The sequence below is a fragment of the Fringilla coelebs genome, assembly GCF_963513975.1.
Source record: "Fringilla coelebs genome assembly, chromosome: 6".
Lineage (NCBI taxonomy): Eukaryota > Metazoa > Chordata > Aves > Passeriformes > Fringillidae > Fringilla > Fringilla coelebs.
The window spans coordinates 35,815,643-35,838,622 of NC_140034.1; the positions used below are offsets into that span (position 1 = coordinate 35,815,643).

General features: G+C 42.4%; 2 protein-coding genes across 3 annotated transcripts in view; one reads left to right on the top strand and one right to left on the bottom strand.

Annotated features, from left to right (window-relative positions):
- Window positions 1-298: 298 nt before the first annotated feature.
- On the bottom strand, window positions 299-22,767 carry ZFYVE1 (zinc finger FYVE-type containing 1). Of its 2 annotated transcripts, none has more exons than XM_084207550.1 (12): window positions 22,400-22,767; window positions 20,903-21,439; window positions 11,047-11,551; window positions 9,030-9,244; window positions 7,264-7,370; window positions 6,342-6,450; window positions 5,678-5,775; window positions 5,462-5,579; window positions 4,960-5,130; window positions 4,008-4,188; window positions 3,403-3,516; window positions 299-2,327 (listed from the first exon to the last, which is right to left on the bottom strand). In XM_084207550.1, the coding sequence occupies exons 2-12, from the start codon at window positions 21,398-21,400 to the stop codon at window positions 2,095-2,097; spliced, it is 2,349 nt and encodes a 782-aa protein (XP_084063676.1). In that variant the 5' UTR covers window positions 21,401-21,439; window positions 22,400-22,767; the 3' UTR covers window positions 299-2,094. The 2 variants fall into 2 exon arrangements, with proteins under 2 accessions (XP_084063676.1, XP_084063675.1); XM_084207549.1 differs by having other exon boundaries at window positions 20,903-21,482.
- The window catches only part of RBM25 (RNA binding motif protein 25), a gene marked incomplete at its 5' end in the record, with an annotated part of 36,457 nt that continues 36,170 nt past the window's right edge, over window positions 22,694-22,980 (top strand). Inside the window, one exon of the mRNA XM_084208702.1 lies at window positions 22,694-22,864. Within this exon, the coding sequence (XP_084064828.1) occupies window positions 22,694-22,864 (171 nt within the window). The remainder of the gene's footprint in view (window positions 22,865-22,980) is intronic.

The window sequence follows — 22,980 nt, forward strand, 5'->3', positions numbered from 1 at the left end:
CATAAGACTATGTTTAGTAGAGAAACATCATAGAAGATTCAGGTCCAGGATAATCTATCAAGAAGAATGGACTCTGATACTGACAGGTTGCTAAGTTACTAAGACCACATATATATTAAAAATATTTAAACATTTTCCTTTTGATTGAGTAGTAGTTCTTACTTTGACAAGGAAAAAAAAATCAGACAAGTTGTTGAAACAGATGCCAAAGATTTTATACAAGGAATGTCATGGCTGCTTTCTCTTTGTGCATTAACATGGTAGTAAAGCTACATGCATAAACAGCACACAGGGCACAGCCTACAAACCAAGAACACATTGTTCACCCATTAAAAAAATAAAGAATACTTTGAAGCACAGAATTATGCTAGATGTACAGAATGTCTTTTAAGAGAGGATTTCTACCTACTCATGCCCTTACTTGGACAACAGTAAGTTTATGGCAGACTTTTGCTTACAAAAACATAAGACAGTCCGCAGTAAATTTGGCCAGTACCGAAGGTGTCCTGGAATATCTTCTGAGTCTACTTCCTTGTGTAGGCTGGATGTAGTTGTGAAGGGACAAACACTTTGTGAGCACGGTCTTTCAGAAACAAAGCGAGAACCGCTTGTTGCAAGGAAAGTCAGTACACTTGTTCAGAAGATAAAGTTCTTTATAGCAGTTAATTTAATAATACAGTCTTAAAACAGGGTGTTGGGCATCTCATCACACAAGAGCACATTTAATAAGCTGGGGAAAAAATACCACAGTTGCAGGAGACTGCATTAAAACTCCAGCCACTCCAAGAGGAGGCAACTCTCATGTAGTAGAAGAATTTTTGTCTATGTAAGCCAAGAAGGGAGAATTTTAGGCAGTTTAATCCACAATGGTCTCATACTTCTTATAAGTGGAACCACAAATCCACAGTACATGACAGTATAAGTTAGCTTAAGTGGTGCTTTTCATAATAAAATCAGTGAATTCATTGCAGTCCTATCATAAAAAGATGAAGTCCAGTGAGTGCCAGATGCTAGGAGCAAAGAAGAAAGGTTCTCATTTTCCAGGCTGATTTATAAGTTCATCTTATTAGAAGAAAGTAAGTCAAATCTGTGCAGTTTCTATGCAACCATATCTGAGAACACAGAGGCTTCAGAGACTATAGGATCACTTAAAAAGTGGGGGAAAAGGAAAGTCATCACAACCCAAACAACTCAAACTTTGTATCTCAGAATTGCCTACAAAACTTCTTCTCTTCTTCTGCTCCGGACAAAACTTTTAACTGCAATGATCTTGCAGAGAAACTTGAAGAAAACCTGAGTACATGAAAACATTGTCAGGGAGAAAAAAACCCTGCTACCTTTTGATCTGGTATTGAAGTTGAAATGGCAAGATCAAAATGCTTTGCCTCCTGCCATAGGATTTGCTTTACCTTTCAGAGCTCTACCGGTCTCTGTCAGAGTCTGTGTTAACTTGATACCTCTTGCACTGCAAGACCATTGCTCATAACACAGTTCAAACAAACTTGTTAATAAATCTGGGTTTAATCTTCCATGGCCAGAAGGGCAGCACCTCTAGATGCAGAGCTGGCTGAACTACCAGGTGTAATTCATATATCAACACTGGAGATTCCTGGCAGCACAGAGTCCAAACCTTCCTCACAGGACATCATGATCAGCAAGACATTCCAAAAGAAGAATTAGAAGGCCATAATTCTGATCCAATACAGTAAGGAACACCACCATCCATCATTTGAACTAGGAATACTCAAAGCTTCATTTTTCAACCATATTCTTAATATACTAAATTATACATAGTTAAGATATATATATATATATTTGGGGGTTTTTTTTAATTGGAATAAAATACACTGGATTTTGGGTTGCTCATTTACAAGGGAGCTCCCTCCCTTTCCCAGTTAATTTGAAATTAAAACCTAGAGGCTGAATGTAAGCTCATTCCCAGTGTTCCAAGATGGATGTAATACGAGAGGAGGCCAGAAACTGGAAACATGCACTCTGGCTGCAACAGGTTAGAAGGTGAAAGGGAGACCAGATATTTTCATTTGTAACCCTGAGAACATAAGGAATTGCAAAGATCTGGAGAGCAGCCTGGGGTTAAAGGTCACCAGGCTTTTTATTGCAGTTAAAGCAAACTCGGACTGGGTGATCCCATCCGCGGGAGGGAACCGCTCTGCGGTCGTGTGAGCACTCGTCACAGAATCCCTGGCCACAGGCCCGACAGTGGTGCTTGGAGAGTTTGATACTGAATTCCTTCCGGCAATTGTGGCAGTGCAGGATTTCATGATCTGGTACCCAGTATGCAGGTCGGGCAGCATCTTTTACCAGACCTAGGGAGGAAGTGAGGTGGGGGATGAGAAAGAGGGAGAACAAAATAATCCATGAACATGAGCATATCAAGAATGTACTCCAGTGGAGGCACTCACACACTGCAAGTCATACCGCTGCCATTAAGGGGGACGTGACCTACTGACAGAATCCTTCAATGCAATGAGCAGCCATTTAGAGTATTCTACCATCCTCCCACATTCTGCCTCTCTTCAAAGATAAACTGTGTCTCTTTTAATAGTGGTACTTGCCTTACTCAGACTCTTCCAGAGGTTAAGACACTTGCTTTTCCCTACCTTCAGTTTCAGCTGTGACCAAAACAACCACCAAGTCACCAAATCAAATATTCAGAAATGCATGTACTGTCTGAACCGAGAAAGGGATTTATTCTGCCCTTCATTGAGCAAACACCCACAAAAGTGAAGGCCGGACATGCAGATAATGCAGCCGAACAATGATCTGCGCAATGAGTAGGAAGTCAAGTGCAACAACAGAAGATTCAAATGTTAAATGTTTCCTGACATACCTAAACTGCCACTCAACACAAGAAAGAGTAGCAGAGGTTCCTTGCACTAAGCTCACCATGAAAGATCAGACTACTAATTACACTTCCTCATCCTTACCAACCTGGACAGCTTCAAAATCTCAGCCTTCACCTCAGAAGTACCAAGAAGTAACAGCAGTATTCATGATCACATTTAAAAGGCACTCAGCATCTCTGAAAGAAAACCAAACCTGATAAAATGCTTCCTAATTGGCCAATCTTTAGGGAACTTCAAATGGCAGGTCACTGCAGTGAATCCATCAGGGGAGCATGAATTACTCATAGCTTGATGCACAGTTTTGCATAACAGGGTGAAAAGAGAAAGTGTGATCTGCAGAAACAGCATGCTGAAAACCAAGAGGAAACATCAAGCAGAAGAGGTCCAGAGGGCTGTAGAACTCTCAACCAACAGTGGAATCATAGAGGTGCCAGCCGGTCACACAAACTCTCGAAGTTTAATAACAACTTTTGTTCTTTGAAAACAAAAATGCCTTTAGACCAAAAAAAACACATCAGAACAGAAGAGAACTCACCTAAGGGAATGTCCATGGCTGTCACCACTGCTCCAAGCGTGTTTTGCACAGCTTCCCCCACCTTCCTGGCAATAAGCGTACCCCCTTCCTCATCTGAAGGCAGTTCAGCCACATCTGCATGAAACAAGAGTGAACGGCTCAACACCTAAGTCCACCACCCTTCTGGCCAAGTTTCAGTTAATTTACAATAACAAAACCAGCAGCAAACCCAAAAGACAAGTTGTAATCTCTCCTCAGCCTTTATGTTCCCCATCACAATCTTGGATGGCAGAGTGTTCGTTTTAGCAATAATGGACAAAATATATAGTCTGCTGTAACATAAGCACCCCTGCTCTAATGTTAGCACCAGACCATTAGCAGTTGCTAGGAAAACAAAGTAAAGATACAATTAGAAAATAATTTTATCAGCAGTTCAGGTGTCTGGTAGGGTCATCTTTCTTCCAAAAGGCATTGAGCTCTTCAACTTCCTTACCAAAAACTGTCTGGAAACCCAGTGTGAACAACATTGTCTACACCCACTGAAAATGGTTGTGATCCAGAAATTAAGGACAAAGACTTTGGGCTAGTGCTCAGGGATAGTTCTGTCACAATCAACTCAAGATTACCTAACTGGATGCCCCTGTTGTCATAGCAGTTGTCACACACACGCACTGGTGCTGGTCCCCAGCCTCGCTCAGGCACTGGACGGGTCTTGGAAGAACAGCCATCACAGAAGCCCTCTCCACAGGCCCGGCAGTGATGCTTTGTGTCATTATCCTTGAAAGGCGTGTTGCACTTCTTACAACTCTAATCAGAACAACACAGAAGGAAGAACTGTTAATTTGATCTTCCTGAAGTAATAAATAGAGAGCAGAAGCCCCGGATGGCAAGTTTCAGACTGAAATTGTGAAAAATACAGCTACACACAAGACTTGGGTGCTATCAGCCCCATAACTTTACCCCAGGGAAGTGATTTAGAACAGTAGGTGTATATTGGTTAAGCCAATACATTGCTACAATCCCTTTCTTCACAATCACAAATAAACACAGCCATATCATGCAGGGCTGAATGATGGATATTTGACCTTTGTGTGAGGTAAGAATTCAGAAGGCAGTTTTCATTGAAGAAGAATCTGTTTCCCACAAGACACACAGAATCCTTTCCTAGTTGAACTGTTTGGGTCAGCTTTTTGCATCTGATATGAAACCAGAGTTTAATCTATAAAAATAATACCATCAGCTGCAGTGGTCAGATTTAAGATGTTGATTACTTGCTTTGAAAAACAAGTTCATGCAAGCCAGGATTTTCTGTAGTATTGCTGGGATAGTAGCTCACAAGGAGCAGGGAGAAACTGTCGCTTTATCGGGGCTGGGCCAAGTCTCTGTTCTTAATTTCTCAGGCTAAGTCAAGAATGGGAAGAGAAGAGAGCACTTCAGTCTTCTCAAAGTTGTAGGAGTAGTGATTGCTGCAGTAAAACAAAGAAGCATTTCAAATCTGCAAAGTACTTCATAACTTAAAGAGTAAGGAAAAGGGGTTTTAGTTAGGCAAAGCCTCTCTCTCCAGCAGCTGCTATTTACCAGAATCTGAGAGTTGGGTCTCCAGTAAGCTGGGGCAATCTGGTCTGTCAACCAGGAGGTCACAGCTTTTGTGGGTCCCAGGCTAAGTTCAGATACTGACTGAGCCATGAAATTCATGCCATCCAACAAACGCTGGGCTGCATTGTTGTTGTCTTTCAGAAATCCATCAGTCTGGAATGAAACAAATATTGATTTGAATAAAAACAAGGAAAGCTTTTTTTTTAGATTCAGATGGCTCTGCAACCGATTAATCCTGATAAACTGGAGGGCAAGCAGGAGTAAAAGATTCACCAGCCCTGCTTTGAAAGACAGAAGTAGGTTGGCAACTTAGCCATTTCAAGATAGCCATAAGATGTCTGAAAGCCCTAACAAAGTCTCTTTTGAACAGAAGGGACCAGCTTAATGAAAGGCAATCTATTTTCTCCATCAACATCCAGAAGAACCAAACTAGCATGTGCATGGCTGCACACATACACAGAGACTATCCAGCAACCAGACTTACCCCTGGCCAGACATGCTCAATTTCTGTCCTCACTACAGTGTTCACAGGGTCTTGGTTGCCAAACCAGTACTGCCGGCTGCGATACACCACTCCGCAGTTGGGGCACTCGATCACGTACCTGCACAGGAGGAGGACAGGTCACCTCTCTGGCAAGTCCCATGCACCAGGCAGCACAGAGACCACAGAGAGCAGAGACATGCCAGCTGCAGCACTCACCCTGACCAGGCATACTTGGCAAGGCCCAGCCATGGGGAATCTGTAGAAGCAGAGGTTTTTGGCACCACGCTGACCTCCATCCCTCGTTCATAACAGGCCTACAACATAAAGGCTCAATTAAAACTACATTACTGGGAATCCAAATCTACATCTGGCTGCTGTTTGGCCACTTAAAGCATATAATTAGCACACAGAGGTCCACAGCAAAGGAGCACTCATCAGAACTCATTTAAAAACAAAGCAAAACTAAACCCACTATCAATAATAACATCAGGGAAGTATTTCTGCATCAATAATGACAATGATAGTAGCCAAAAATTTTTCTGTATCCTGCACAGATCCTTCAGAAAAATTGGCCAATACCAAGCACTGGGCATAAGCAAATAAGAGTAACTATGTCAAATATATAGAAGGTCAACATCACCCAGGTTAAGAGCAGCAGCTTCAAAATTTAGCTAGAAAATGGCACATAGCACACAGAGCTGATGAACTCTTCTAGCAAACATACAAATCAAATAAGGATCAATTTCTCTTGTCAAGGCTATGAGCACCTCTGACATTAAAAATAGAAAAAGAAAGAAAACAGGCACATGCCTGTGATATTCCTCATTTACTTGGTCACCCTTTCCTTTTTCATCCTTCAGACCTTGTCCTTGTATCTCACCTTGCAAGTGTAGACTCTGTTATCATACTGGTGAGAATATCTGCATCGACTTTTGGATTCATGAGGGACTCCTTCCTTTGCATGGTTCATGCTCTTCTTACAGCCACACCTGAGATGCAAAAGCAACCCATGAGCTGTTGTTCTTAGACACAGGACAGATGTCCCCAAGATTTCATTTTTACTGCTGTCTTGCATTTTTATAGATGTTGTGCCCTCAAACCATCTTCACAATTGTACATACAACAATGAAATAATTTATTATTGAAAAGGCAGGCTCTTCAGAAGGAGGTGTAGCAACTGTTTCCCATACAAAGCAGCACCACACAACAATTCACTGCAGAAAATGCTCAGCATCAGAAGCATAACCAGCCACAACATTGTGCTGCTATACAGCTCCCAGACTCAGAGCATTGACTGCCATCTACTGCCCTTCCAGGCTCAATCTTGGGGCTCTTTCCAGAGAGCTACAAACCAAGATCTAATCAAATATGGAGCTCCACTTAGACCTAGTCACTGCACACAGCCCCACTCCACGATGTATGCTTCTGGATTGTTCATACTTCTTAGGCAATAAAAATGTCAGGAAAAAGAACACCATTTAAAAATTCAAGGGATTTATTTAGACACTCCTTTCTTCCTGCCCTGCTTGCATTTGGGAAAAGATATGGGCAGCACAGGTTTGTAGTCATGCACAAAAATAGAGCGGGCAAAAACTATGCATCCAGCTAGGATGTGGCACTAGTGGCTGTCCAGTTCACATAAGAGTTGAATTTCAAGCTAATTTTGCCTGGAAGTACTAGCTGAGGATAGATGATGTCAGGTGTCAAGATGTCACAGCAACTTTACATTCTGTGCTGCAGTGCTGCAGGTGGAGGCAGCACTATCCTCTAAGAGGATGGAGAAGCATTTCTCATCTACTTACCCACAGCTGAGGCACACAGAGGAGCATGTGAAATATTCATCTGGAAAGAAAGAGCTGTGAGCCATCTGGTCATCAGGGATCTCCCCACTGAACCGGTCACTTAGAGCCTGTCAAACAAAAAAGAATGAACTGGAAAGGGATTAAGGGCAATGAAGACCTTCTGCAAGAAAAAGCATGGATCCCTCTACTGGAGGGGGAGGCAGAGAGAGTACACAGCTAACAAATGTGTCTAAGTAGACTGGAAAACAAAACAAGGATTGGAAACGAACCAAGAAGGTAATCTTGCACTTGTAAGGAAATGACTTGAATACTTGTAAGATACTCTTTTTCTCTGCTCTCCTCTCGTCCCTAATTTGAATTTTGTACTAGAAATGGGTGGTAGAAAATTGCATCCACCTCTGTGCATCCAATCCATGCTCAAAATAGCAGGGCTCTTGCTAAATGGGCTTTGCATTCTGGAAACCTCTGAAAAGAAACTCATAGGATCACCTCCCCTCACAGGGTTGCAGTAGGTGAAGTGGGTGTATCTTTGCTGTCTAACAAGGGTTGACTGCACATACACAAAGACTTCTGTGTACCTCTCTCACCACAGCTTCTCTCAGATAAGCATTTCAACTTTATTTCACATAATTTCAAGGAAATTGCTTTACATTCTCTTTTAAGCTTGACTGATACTGATACTTTTGAACAAACTCAAAAGTTAGAGGAAGTGGACAGAAATCTCTAGAAAGTCTTGTGTCCTCAGCAAGTGAAGCAAAAGAAGTTAATTTGTAGTTAGTAGTGATTTGAACACAGCAAACACTTTACTGGTCATGAATTTAAGTATACCAGCAGCTGTATCTGAAACCAGGCTACTTAATTAATGCAATAACGTCCTAGAAGTTAAACTAAAATTAATGATTCCAACTGTTTTCCCCCTTGCTGCCTGTTTGCTCCCAAATGCAAAGAACTGAGTACCTGCTGCCCTGACACTTCCCTCTGTGCTTCAGCTACCACTAACGCAGAGCAGTCAGAATTATCTGTTCCAACAGCTGTGACTGACACCAGAAAAGACTGCTAACACTACCTCCTTCTGCAGATATGTCCTGGCTCTGCCTGCCCCTCCCCAATGACAACTATGCTCTCCAGGCCAAAGAAAATATGATGTTAATCAGGCAGTGGTATGTGGAAACTTGTAGGAAAGACTGCAAATTTAAAGACCCAAAAATCCCTCTGACATCCTAACATCTAAGAAAATCACTTGCTTTAAAGTAATACATCATTTGACGTGATCCCATCCTGCTCCCTAGCTACCAGCACAAATCCTCCCTCCTTTTTGCCTCCTAGCCCTTGGGTTATACTACTCAGTGCTAGGTTTTGCCATCTATTAACTCTCCCCAAGATTCTTGCATTTCCTCCTCTTGTGCTGAGGCTAACTTTGGGAATTTTATTAAAAAAAAACTTCCAAGGTCTCTCTTTGTCAATCACTGTCATTAAGTGCTTGTCACTCACAGCATCAGTTACTTTTTTCTTCCCAGCTCCGATTTATGATCTTGCTCAGTTTGGCTCTTTAATTTTTCTTCCACGGTCTTTACTGAAGTGTTTGTTTTGAAGTTAAAAAAAAAACTACTCAGCCTCCCTGGCTGTTAGACAAAATTATCATTTTCATGGAAGACTTGCATGCAAGTCTGCATCACTATTTCAGTTGCTCTGCCTTTCTGAGCCACAGCTGAGTTAATAGCAACAGTGGTACAAATAAACACTGTGACAAACTCTTCTTCACTTACTTTTAGTGCTTTGTAGATAACCCCGGGCTGTCTAGGTGACCGAGTAGTATTGTTCTCCAGCTGCTGCTCCACAGCTCGCCTAAGCCCAGAAAAATCTGTTGGAGGATTGTATGTCCTTGTTCCCTTGTAGTGAATTGAGCTGAAAGCCTCAGGAAAACAGCTTAGCTTCCGAAACCGATCCTGAATGAGCTTCTCAGGAACCTCAGAAGGATGATCTATATAGAAGAGTATCAGCAAGTTCATATACAACTGATTGTTTAAAACAATACTTCAATTGCATAGTACTTTCATATGCAATATAGACCTAGTTTATTAAATCTTCTAATACATCTGGAATGCAGTTATCATTATATTTTAAAACAAGGAAAAGAAACTTTCCAAAAGCAGTCTCTGTTTTGTGATACACAGCTTTAAATTCTAAGACTGAGTTTCTCAGGTAAAACCAGACATATCTAGATTTTGAAACACAGATATCCAGACTAAGGAGCAAGTTAGGACATAATACAAGGAAACACAATGTCAGCACATTTGTTAGTTCTTCTCACCAGACCATAACTTGGTATAGCTATTCCTAGCACCTGATAAGTGGAGGACACGAACCTTACATGGGCTGCCTGCTTTCCAAGCCAACCCTGTAGCAAGGAAGACCAAGCCTTTATCAACAACTTGTACAAAGCACTTCAGAATGGGCCTCATCAGGTCAGACTCCACAGAGCCAACCACATTCTCCTGCCTGCTTCCAAGTACCTGCTGTACATTTCAGAAAAAGGCAGGCCCCATCTTCCCTGTCCTAAAACTACATAAACATACTAACTTCAATTCTCCATTGAGACAGATGGTTACAGCTTTCTGCATATCCACATATGCTAAGAGGCTTCTTTCCTATTCCTACTGTGATCAGAAGTGACCATAAATTATTTTTTTTTGTGACCCTGACTTTGCATACAGGTGCAAAGTGTCCTCATGGGTCACTAAAGGCTGAACTGATGAAACAGCAAATGTCAACAAATTGCTGATTTGCTGAATTGCTAATCAGCAGATTGGTATATAAGGAAAGGACCTGCCTTATAGGTAAGTTAAAAGTTATTAAGAAGCTACTCCAATAATAACCAGAAAGAACGTCAAGTTCTTCTACTAGTTTAAAACCTCACTGTTTAGAAAAGCCAAAATGAGAATGTGGGTCAGCCAGGACTGCTGAGGTATTTATTACACAAGAGACAGTTCCTAGATGTTCACAAACAGCAGGACTGAGCCTCAGCTGCTGTTGCCCATGGGATAGACTCAGGTCAGAGAAGTTAATGGAGAACAGTCTCCCACAGGAGGGATCCCACACTGGAGCAGGTAAAGGACTCTTCTCCCTGAGCAGCAGCAGGAGCAATGTGTGATGAACTGGCCATAACTCCATTCCCTGTCTTCCTGCATAGCTAGCAGGGGAGGAGGTAGAGCTGCAAAGGAGGGAGGGATGAGGGAAAGCTGGTTTTAAGATTTATTTTACTTCTCATTACCCTGCTCTGATTTTGTCAGTAATAAATTCAATTAATATCCCCAAGTCAAGTCAGTTTTCCTCATTATGGTATTTGATGAGTCATCTCTCCCAGACCTTATCTCAACTGATTAACTTTTCATTATATTGTCTCTCTCCTGTCCACTTGTGGAGGGGAGTGACAGAGCAGCTTTGGTGGGTGCCCAGCATCCAGCCAGGGTCAACTCACCACATCAGTTTTCACCTTCATCTGTCGTATCACCCACACTCTTCAATTTGTATGATGACCCCTCCTGTGGCTGGCAGAACTCATTACTATTCAGTGCTGATGTTCAGCTGGCTAAAAGGATTATTCTAGCTGATTTGGAAGAGGGAATGCTCTTCTAGTTCCACAGCCTGGTTCCCAGACTGACACCAGCGAGAGCAAAACCCAAATCACATTTTTACATGGTAGTAAAGAGTGCTGAATATTCAATGCAACCTGATAGTTTATAGACAGTGTTTAGCACATTGTAATTGGAATTGCCTACTCACCAGAGCCCAGTAGCTTGGTGTACACAGTCTCATGAAAGATGATGACACCCGGACCCAAAGTTGACAGAGGAACATCTAGGCCACAGCGAGCTGTGGTAGCTTTTAGCTCCTTGGTGAAGTGTTTTAAATAAGCCTCCGAGGCATCACCAAGGAATTTGAAGAGGTCATTGTGGAGCCTGTCAGCACGAGTACGGTAGATGACAAGGTCAGAGATGGCCAGGACCTTCAGCAGCAGCCGTGTTCTCTGGCTCAGGTTGACAGTGGCCCCCAGCAGGCCCTCTGTATCAATGACCACCACTTTGCGGACAGGGTCATAGGCTGCCCAGACTCCAACTGTGCAAGACTCCTGCGCAGGAGACGTCTTGAAGACTTCCCGGCCATAGAAGAAAGTGTGGTTAAGGGTGTGAGACTTGCCATCCCCTGTGTTCCCAAAGATGGACACTACCTTTAGGTGCTGGTCAGGACTGCAGTCCAGTTTCTTAATAAAGTCTTCCTCATTCCTTACCTTCCAAAACAAAAAGAGAAAGATACTATAACTATGTAATTGGAGCAGACAAAACTGAAAACACAGCTGGTGTCAGAATTCATAAGACTAAAAAGAGTGATTACCTCCTCTTCAGATTTCATCATAAGTTTCTGAAGCACCAAGAAGTACAAAGCAAAATACTAGAATGCAGTTTTGTAAAATGTACACATTGATGGGATTTATGTTGTTCCATCATGTAGCTGTTTTGGAAGTGATGCCTCACTGTGGTTATGTATGTAGTCAACTCTCTAGTACCTCACCCAATTTTCTGAGACAGCCCTTTCAGACAAGGGAGCACAACACTACTTCCAAGTCTGTCAGAACAGCTACCTGGAGCATGACAGACTTTCTCAGTAGCACTGGTCTCCTGGCAAGCATGCAAATTCAGGAGTGAAAGAGGGGATTGCTTTTACCACTTTAACTTGCCTCATCCACAGAGGTTGAGCACCTGTTTAGGTACAAAAATCTCTGCCATGCACTTATGCTGCACCTATCCACAGCCAGGGGTTCTCAGACACAGACTGTCCTATTCCCACTGCTCGCCAGCTGATCAATCCTACACCTGGAAAGTCAGAGCAGAGAGGAAGCAGCAAAACTGTGCACTGCAGTCAGGTGCTTGAAACAGGTCAAACTGGCTCTCACAGAAGTGCCACTCTACCTCAATGATTCCTTTCATAATTTACTGTATTATACTTTAATTAAAAAATAAAATAAAAGAACACACACACACAAAATCAAAAAGAAGTGTAGGTAACTTCCCTTTGGCTTTCCATAGTTTAAGCGTCGAGCATTGTGCTGTCTAGGCTAAAGAACAAGGCATTTTCTGTTCAGATACTGGAACAACAGGAGCAGATAAACAAGCAGTGAAATGGGCTAGGGCTCTGTACAAGAGCCTGCCTTTATCTTGTTGTAGAATAGGTCCTTGAATTTCACAGGTTTCATGCTTCATTCACTTGTTTAGCTCTTACTTTTCTGTCTTCCAACAGGTTTCATCCATATATTATATGACAGGGAAGAATATGACAAACACACTTTTTGAGAAAGATTAAATTCACTTTCTTCATCTCAATTCACTCTTCAAGGAATCCCCAACAACTGGAAAGAGCGGGGCTTCCATCCCCTATCACCTGACACTTAACTTCTGGAAGCTCTTAGCTATTTTCATCCTGCAAGTATAATTGGAAGATCTCACAGTCTATGAACCAGAGAGGCAATGAGGTAATAAATGGTTTCTTTGAACAAGCTTCTTTGTACATCAGCAAATTAGTTTAAGGCTCAGCCAGCCCCATTTGCTTTGGTCACACCTATCAACAGCACCTAGACTTTGAAGGAAAATAAAAATCAGCCAGCGTGCCCAAACCATAAAAAATAGCCAGTGTGCCAGATTGTGGTTGGGAACAGCGTTCACAAAGAAAACCTGTGGGCTGTGGGCTTGCAGTAGCTTCTCACAGACTCAAACTATTCAAGGCAGCCTCACAGTGTAGAAGAAAACAGGAAACAAGAGACATCAAAATGCTCTCAAGAGAATCTTTCCTGCTGTCTGTGGGGGAACATCAAGATACACTGAAATTACAGGTGCACAAGAAAGGGTCTGCTTTCTTGGTACCTGTGATTATTAGCTTATCATCAGGAAGGTAGCTTAGATGATGGATGCAGTTTTGCTTAGTGTCTCTTAAGATGTCTCAGTGGAAGAAAGGAAGTTCTTGGTTCATGGAATAGCTCCTAAAAACATTCACATATTTGACTATATAAAAATGTTGTGTACATAAGCAAAAAGGAATATGATAATGTCTTCTTCAAAAATGTTTTGGGTTTTAACTCCCACCTCCCAAACACCTCACCAAAAAGGTGACACATCCCTTTTGCCAGAGTTAATAGTTATGTACTTTGTGGACAATACAAAAAAATATCAGTTTTCAAACAACTGCTTAAGCATTGGCAGGATAGCTAATGGCTAAGATCTTTTAGCCAGCACTAGTTATTACTTTGGTGGCAGTTTGGGAGAGCTTGTTGAATGGGCTGAGTCAGTAATGTCAGGTGACGCAAAGGACAGTAGGGACAACAGGAATAAGGGTAACTCTGAGATATAGTCCCACCATTAAGAGACAGGAGTGAATTCAAAGTTACACTGAATATCAAGTCACATACCCAAAGTTATGCCCTTTTAAGTTATCCCCTTCTAGGCTCTTTGTAGACCTCCATTTAGGACAGAACTCAGAAGTGATTTGAACAAACAAGTTACCCAGGAGCACAAGAATGCACCAAAGTCTAGTTAGTCCAATGTTTATGTCTCACAGGACTTGGTAATTAATGAGGAAGAACTTAAGACATGAAATGAGTAAATGTTTCCTAGAGCACTTTACCAGTGCTCAGAAGTCAGATGACCAAGAACTTCTTGAGCAGTGGTTGCATTTAGATGCTCATGATTGGTAGAGAACCAGTAGACTATCCTCCCTTTTAGAACCTAGACATAATTTTGGATTCTACAACATCCCTGACAATAAATTCCATGTGGGAGGAGAAGTAACAAAACCAAAACCAAACTAAAATGACCAAAAGAAGCCCTTCCCTTTGAAGCTGAATACGCTTGACATCACTGGGCACTCCTTGCTCTTGTGCACTAGTTGACTTTAACCAACACTGAGTACAGGAATGATACTCTCAAAGAACCATCCACAACAACCCCCATATCAGTAGTCCAATTTACTTCCCTTGAGCAAGTTCCTTTAAGACATTTGAAGTCAGAGTGTCAAAGCAGTAAACCCCACTTCTTTGTTTTGCTTTTCATCTCTAAAACAAATTGGTATGGTACCACCTTCTGTTCCATGTGCAAAGGGCTCACGTTTCCATAGCTGTGTCTACTTCTGTGTTGCCCAAGAGCTCCAGATCTCTGAGGTTCACAGCAGAGGGTAAATATGAAACCTTCCTTATGTTGCACACCAAAGCAAATTAAAGATGATAACTATGTCTAAACCAAGACAAGAGTCATATCTCTTCAGCCCCTTCTTCGTTTTGCCATTTCTAGTACCTGAAACTCATTTATACTTTTGTTATAGCACTTAAGAGACTCTCTTCTAAAAAGAACATTAAATCACAATTTCAATGTGCATTGAAAATAAGAGAGAAATCTATAAAGTGGATTTCTTCCTTTAACTACAGCCAGTAAAACAGTTAGTCTGGTTATTTTCCCAATTTCAGGGTGTTTGAACCAGGCAGGCCAAGGGACTCAATCTTCTGCCTTTATGTGATCTTACAGCAAAGTATTAACAACCCAGGTAAAAAAGTCAGAAGTGTGTACTGCAGTGACATCTGCCTCCCAGTGATCACTGCAGAAAAGAGAAAGTGAAAGCAATGGAAAGGACAGAAGGGCTAGATGACAGCAAGCTGATTTTACTTTCTTGAATGTACCCCAAAGCACTCACATCCCATTCCTACTGGCAGCATCCAAGAGCACAAAATTCATTGGAAAAGTGCAAAGAGGGGTACAGCAGGGGAAACACTAAAACACCCCATTTTCCCCCTCAAGACTATTTAGTTCAGGAACTTCTTGAATGAAATTGTGGGTAATTCTAGAGTGGCTTGCAGGCTCTCTCACCTGAGTCAGTAACAACTGTCTCCTCCTTCCACATGAGCACTCATTTAGCAAATGGACAAAAAAGACAGGAAAGAAGCAAAGTATTTTACTTTAATTAATGCCCAAGAGTACTGTATCATGAAGAAGGTACTGGTTCCAGGGAAAAGCACTGTTTGTAAGTGGCTATGTTAAAAATTAGCTAAGAGTTAGCCTGAGACTGTCAAAGGAGCTGTGTTTGTTAAATGGATGGCTCTCTCTCCTACCTTCTAAAAATACTTTTCAAAATACTGGTATATGTCCAGTGGAAAAAGGAATACTCCTAATGGAAATCACTGAGTAGTTTCTCTATTACTTTATTCCAAATTCAGAAAAACTGTGCACTTAAATTTAGGTGAACTGATAACAGAGTGAGATAGGAGGAATACTGAAAAATAACAAAGTAATAAGAAAAAAATTCCTAGAGTGTAGGACAGTAAACTCCCAAAAATACTTTGGCAAGAAAACTTTTCTAAAGTACAAAGAGGAGGAAAACTCATCTATAGCACATCAACAGTATCAAGGGACAGAAATTACATATCCTGATCCAACAGATCACAACAGTCTAAAAAATTCAGATCCTTCAATATTTTTTCTTCCTCCATGACAAATATACTAACAGTGAATAGGATATGGACTAAATTTCACAGAAATTTACAGCTGACTGTGCTACCCTAAAGCACACACAAAAAAATACCCCATGAAAAACACATTCCCCACCGCAAATGAAGCAAGAGTCTCACAGGAACCAGCACTATTTGCTAGACCAATGCAAGTCAAACTTGAGAGATCATGACTTTCTTTCATAAAAGAACACAACATTAGCTCCCATTAATGGACAAAGAATACTTGATAAGACAAAGTATTCCTAGAGACTCCGTTCTCTCATCCCTAGACTTTATCCAGGCTCAAATCAGTAGATAAAAAGGGAAAATCACAGTACTTCCACCAGGTTTACAGCACGAGTGAGAAAAGCAAAGCAGCTAGCAACCCTGCAGAGTCATCACTATGTATGTGTAACTTTTTAACAGGAGGGGACAGAGGAGCACACAAGGAATATTATGCTGTTAGTGACAGGTTATTTAATGATTGTACAAAATGGTCTGCATTTAAATAAGGGCTATGGGTCCTTCTGTGTTATCTTAACTGACTGCAAAGCATTACATAGATGCTGCTCATATTTTCTGAGGGGAAGACCTTACTCCTTTAGGTGTCTAGACCTGCTAGAAGGAATAGAAAAAAACGCAAGGAATGGGGCTATATTTAGGAAGTTGAGATACCTATTGGCACAACAAAAAGACCCTGCAAACTGAAGAAAGGGAACTCACATGGGTATCTCAGGGGAGACATAGCAATAAAGGTATACTCCTTTTCCTCATAAAATTACACAGCTGGGAAAATTATTTTTGTGACTAGATAGAGGAAAATTTTTCTTTTCTTCTAGTCTCCTTAGTGAGTCAGACTACAAAGTCAGTACTTTTTATTTTTGTTTGCAATTCACAGATTGGATAATTTCTTGTGACAGAGCTAGTTTCTGGTCAAAGATTAGCAAACTCAAAGGCAGATTATTAATAACCAAGCATGTCCTCTATCTTCTGGGGTCAATGAAAGTCTTTTTCTACTTCTATTAAGCATATGTGCTGAGTCCTCAATTAGGGCTTTGGACAAAGTGCTATCATAGAAGCCATTAGTGACACTACAACCAAGTTCTGATCTTGTGGCAAGAGCTCCCAACACCTGTTCCCCAAGATAAAAATGTTTTTATGTATTGTTAAGCATTCAGTCCTGCCTCAAAAGCAGTAGTAAATAAAAGTTCATTGTACAACAGACGTATAGCTCTGCTTTATGCTAAAGAGCTCTTTTGCAAGCATGTTGCATAAAGACAAAGCAAAAATGGAAACTGTTCCAGAAACTGCATAAATATAAGGGACAAAGAGAGATACAGGTGAGTGGAAAAGTTCATGGGATAGTAAGAGAACCTCACGATTTGAAACAAGTATCACATCCTGAGTCATGTTTTTATTGCTGTACATCACTGTGTTTTTCTTAATAGATACAAAAATACCAGTTTAAAAAACCCAGTTAATTGACTGACTTCTAATGGGAAGTGTCTCCTGTGTACAAGGGGCAGCACTAGTGTTAACACAATGATGCTTGTTTGAGAATCCAGGAAGTTAGAGATAAGAAAGGAAAGCTAACATCTTGGCAGAGCAGATCAGATCAGATCAGGAGATTCAGTTGAGGGACATACACATATAATAAAAGAAGGTACATAGTTTGCATCTAACAAGGAAAAGAGGAGATGTGGAAGGCATAAAGGGAGCAGTGTAAGTGGAAGACGTAAAGAGTGACATGACCAAAACAATTGACTGAGGAAGTAATCCCCACAATATCATACTCAGATGAGCAAGGAAGATAGATTATGTCAGGGCCAATTAACAAATTAACTGCTACAAAGATGTAGCAGTTATCAAGAAAATCTGACTGAAGCTTCAGCTTTAGATATGCAATAGATAAGGCCAAAAGTTTAATACTGTGTAAAGAGAAACTGCATAACCGAGCTTGAGAAAGCCAGCCTAGAATGGGGTCTAAACTGCAGGTGATGCCAGTTTGTAAAACAGTCAAGTTTTGTTTTGTAACAGAAATCAGTGAGGTCTTATGAGGAACAACAAGTCCTGGAAGAAGGAATAAAAAATTCAGGATGCCTGGGGACTAACTCACAAGAGTTGCAAAGCATTACACTGTGTGGTGTGAGATAGCTGGGACTGGGCTCCATGAAGAACAGCCTCCCTCTCTGTTCTTCCACAGACTTGCAGTACAAACTTAGATTTAACTTCTAACAACATTTTTTTTAACATGAGATAGCCAACTTCTTTTTGAGGTGCTCAGATACAGTGCTCTTATGATGAACATCACAGAGAAGCTTGTATTTCATGGATACAAACTTTAGCTACCATTAGTTTTCTAAAAACAAGCAGTGGTTTAAAATGGGACCTTTTCTGTCTATATGAATTTGAACAAGCACAAGAAGTCCTCAGCTTTCTCAGCTTATGCTATGCCTGCAAAGCACAAAAAGCTTGAAGCAGGCCAGCACATCTGTGCAACAAGACACAAAGACAATTATGCAGATCTCAGAATTATCATAGCTGTATCTGTGTAGTGCTGAGCCCAAACTGAGAATTTCCCCTTCTCCCGTGAACCAATTTGCTCAGGCACAGCTCCTTATGGATTAATCCACATTGCTTCTGGATCTAGAACTAGATCAGTCATTTGCTTACACACTATAAATATTCTTCAGTTTGAGAGCTACCACCTCCAAGAAGCCAACAGGAACAGCAAGATGAAACATAACCACTTGAGCTTAACAACTCCAGGTTCCAAAAGGAAACCAAAAACCACATATTTTAGCCCTGTGTTCAAGTTAGATGTTTGTAAACAAATATACATGAGTGATTATCTCAATCCATCATCTGCTGCTCCAGCAGTGTTAACTAGTTCCATCTAACTGGGGGGGATGGTGTAAGGGTGGTGCAGCTTTTACCATCTGTAATCTTGTAGCTTTTAACATTGCTATGGCAGAATCTACCATTGATAGCAAATCAGCAGTTTCCTCTCTTATTTCCCAACCAATGAAACAATTTTCAAGCTCCAAAGGTCACTAACAGTTAAAGACAGCTGAACTACATAATTCTGTTCAATTCTTATCCTGTCTGCTCAAGCTTAAAAAGCCACACACTCTCAAACTCTGAACCTCCATATTTCAAGTTACTAATATTTTGGCATTTTTGGACAAAAAGTTGGTTTAAATAAAGAACATTTTAATGATTTCTCCCCAAGTAATAACAAGCACAAAATAAGCGACTGATGATCACTTTCCTATAGCTAAATTGGTTCCTCAGTATTACCAAGAGAAAAAGACAACTACTTAGCTCTGAAGACATTTTCTGTGGCATCTGACAGGCCTTTCTAAACAAAGGTCCTTATGCTCACTAGCAGAATTATCACTATAGTAGCAAACACTCTTTAAATTCCAGCTGTCAGAAAATAATTTAACTGAAATCTCTCAAACTGCTTTGATACTGGCTGTGAGTTGTCACATACATATTCAGCTGTGAGGAAGACAGGATCACTCCAGATGGAAGAGCGCTGATTCAACATCTTGATAGTGAAATAAGATCATTTTTGGAGAGCTTTTTCAACCCAACCCTGTTCTCACCAAATCAGTATGATCTGATAAAGGACCACTGCTATCCCGATAAGGAAGTTGGCTTTATTGCCCATGACATTTAAATAGCAAATGTACTTGCTTGCAGGAGGCAGCCAAAGGTCTACCTCAATAAGGCTTACAGATTCATGAGTATAAATATAACTTAAACCAGTACAACCACACACAGACACAGTTTGTGAGCAGCTTTGCAGGACAGCCCTGTTCCAAGGCATTTCAGAGCTTGCTCTAGTGGCCAGAGGAGGATTATTGAAAAGTCTGTATCTTAAAGTACTAGTTGCATCTGTCACACATTACAAGGAAATAAGTGTGTGCTTAGGGCTTGGAGGCATTCAAACTTAAGACTGCTACAGACTTGAAACTTAAGCATTCAGTTTACAATCACTGCTGTCCTGCATAGTGTGTGTTCTATGTCAATGCACCATAAGGACTGTCATCCTTTCCTCCCTTTCCCTTTTAAAAGCCATGACAGTTTAGCAATCGGTCCACCTGAATTAACAAAAATATGACCCAAGCATCTTGCAACTATTCTATATTATTGCACAATTACTCTGTACATGCATATATATGTACGTACACATACTTCTATAGTATAGAATAGAGATGAGATACTTAAGTCAGGTTTCCTTGTGATGCATGACAGGCACACCAACTGTTACTACTATGATGGATACAAATAACTATCTATATTATATAATAATATAATCACAATTCTTTTTAATGATGATAGTATGAGTACATTAAATTAGAGCAATCTGATACTGAATCTCCAGGTGACTACACATTTTCTTTCAGTGGCTCCTGAATAAGGTTTAACATAGTGAATACAAACTGAAAATCAGAAAACAAAGTTCAATTTTTAGTTGTGTAATTATATGCTCTATGTCATTCACACATTTTGCCTTCTTACGAAATACAAGGGCCAACAGGAGAGTTCTATAACTGCATATATTGAATGCTAGACTTTCTAAAATAGTGCCATTCTAAAATGGATTTACTGGTGCTTAATGGTAGCAATGGGCTGTAGTCTTGCATTAGCACTACTTGGTACAGTGCCCTCTCCTAGTCATACAGCAGGAAATTGTCTGTCAGCACTCCCATTTGCAGGACACCTACTGCAATACAATGTATTCAATTCTGTTCAGGAATGATTAGCATCCTGCACAGACAGCTCTTATCTTAGTTGTTTGTGTCTCAGTACAGAGTCAATTCTTCCACCAGCTTTGCTTATCAAGCCTCTTAGAGGAGGCTCTTGCCACACATAAGGTTTTAATGAACTTGACTTTTTGAGGAACTCATGAGCAAGTCCACTCAAAGGCACTGTGTCTTTTTAGCCCAAGATGCTCAGTGGCACTTGTACTTTACCTGGCCATCATTTTGTTACCGTTGCCACCAATTACACTTCAAGTATTAACCATACATCACAGCAGCCTCTTAGACTAAGAAAGAAACTAAAGCATCTTGTCTGGTCACAACAAACCACAACAGTTCTTACCTGAATCTCTTCAGTTTCATCCACCAAGAGGAAACTCACAACTTTCTCTGTCATCTTCCTTTTCTTGGTCTCCTCATCCATCTCTTCCTCATCTTCCTGTTCTTGGGCTTTGCCAGCATGGTACACGGTGACAGGGTGCTTCCTTCTGTTCCCCCCAGCATGTGTTCTCTTCTGACACTCCACACAGAGGTTGATTTTGCACACCTGGCACCTCACTGCTGCTATCTGCCTTGAGCCTGTCATACTGGCGTGCATTATGTTTCCATTGGCACCTTTGCAGGAGTCACAGTACGGGACATGGCCGGGTCTAATACGGGTCCGTTCATGGTTCCGCAGCCTTTCTGGCTGATGCAGCTCTTCTTCACAACGCTGGCACTGCAGGCTCCTGCACTCATCGCACTCAAAGATTGCTTCATCTGTCCCACTGCAAACGTAGCTTTCCTGGCACAGGAGTGTAGTGTTCTGTCCTTTCTCCACAGTTTGCGTGTGGGCACTCATCTTCAGGTTTCTTTAAAGCAATGTTTTTCCCTCCTGTTTCTGTTCCAAACAATGATATGTGTAAAAGTCAGCTCCAAATATACTGTTTCCACAAAAGAAAGAAACACAAGAAGAACGTTGTACTTAATTTTAAATGATGAATAAATGTTTCTCTAAGATTCATACACTGACCTGCCTTGCAGGAAGTGTTGTTAAGTGCTAATGAAGTTTTCTTGCTCCAAAATAAACTTAGACAACGCAGCTGGTTTAATGTATTATTATACCCAAATGCTAGTACACATTCTTTCTCTACTTAGCTGTTTAGCGTACTGTCAGTGACGAGAAAAAAAACCCAGCCTGGTGTACTTCAACAGATACAGCAAGTATTTCCCTGAAGCTGAGAACGGAGACAGCTGGTGACACAGAGACAAAAAAGGCATCAGAAATGCAAAAATGCATATATATGTACACAAATACACACAAAAGGACCGTGTCAAGACTAGAAAATTCTCTGCTTTCACTCCACAGCTAAGCTCCTCCTTCAGAGAGTTCACAATATTTATTTGCTGGGAATTTCCTGATGTGCTTCGCCAGATAAACAAAAATCCGCTCTCTTTGTGCGCTCCTTCTAGTAACATTAGAAGATGATCGCTACCGCGGTCAGGCTGGCAGACGACGGATTTTTTTCCCCTCTCCCTCTGCGCCCCAAGTTGCCAGAGCACAGCCCCGAGACCAGCGCCCGCCGAGGGCAGCCAGAGCACCCCGCCGCCGCCGCCTTTGTCTCGACCGCTGCCTCCGGGCCGCCTCCCTTGCTCCCAGCCAGCGCGCAGCCCCTCTCGCTCCGGATGACCCTCGGCGCCCTCTCTCCCTGCCAGTCCCGCGGCCTCGGGCGGGCGCTCCCCCGGGGGCGGCCGCACTTGTGGCTCATCCGCCCGCGGGGGCCGCAGGCGGACCCCGCGACCCGCCTGCGGTTACGTAACGGCGGTGCCGGCCGGCGCCTCCCCCCGCGCTCAGACCTACCTGGGGCTGCGCCCGGCGCCTCGCCGGCCGGCCAGAAAGAGGAAAGCCCCGGGGTTCCTCCTGCCGAGGAGCGGCAGCGGGCGGGAGCCGCGGTAGGACCGGGAACAAAGACGGCACGGCACGATGCGCCGTGAGCCGGGCTATTGTTTACAAGCCGGCGGCCACCTTTCTTCCCCTTCCTCCCGCCGGCACCCGGTGACTAAGGACTCGGGTCCCGGCCGCGGCTTCCTCCTCCCCCCCGTCCCCTCTGCGCCCGGGGGGGATCTCCCGGTTCTCCTCCCCCACGGGTCGACCATGCAGTCGGGGCACCCGGGGGAACTGAGCAGGGCAGGGCCGGCCAGGACCCGCGCCCCCTCCGCCCGCTCCCCTCGTTGTCAGCCGGGATCAGCTGATCGCAGGGAACTTCGGGGTTATTTTCTCAGCGCGGAGACGGGAAGGCGGCGAGCTGAAGGCGGGGCGGCGCTGGCACGCCGGGAGCTGTAGTCCGGGGGCCGCACCGCCCCGGACTCGCCGGGCCGGCCGGGACGCGCGGTGCCCGTGGCGGGCAGGAGCGGTGCCGCGGCCCTTGCGGTGACGCGGAG

Coding starts and splice junctions, on each gene's coding strand:
- ZFYVE1 (XM_084207550.1), bottom strand. CDS start 21,400: ATGAGTGCCCACACGCAAACTGTGGAGAAAGGACAGAACACTACACTC. Junction 5,580..5,677: donor GCCAAGTATGCCTGGTCAGG/GTGAGTGCTGCA, acceptor CCTCCTGTGCAG/GTACGTGATCGAGTGCCCCA. Junction 4,189..4,959: donor GACCCAACTCTCAGATTCTG/GTAAATAGCAGC, acceptor TGTTCTGATTAG/AGTTGTAAGAAGTGCAACAC.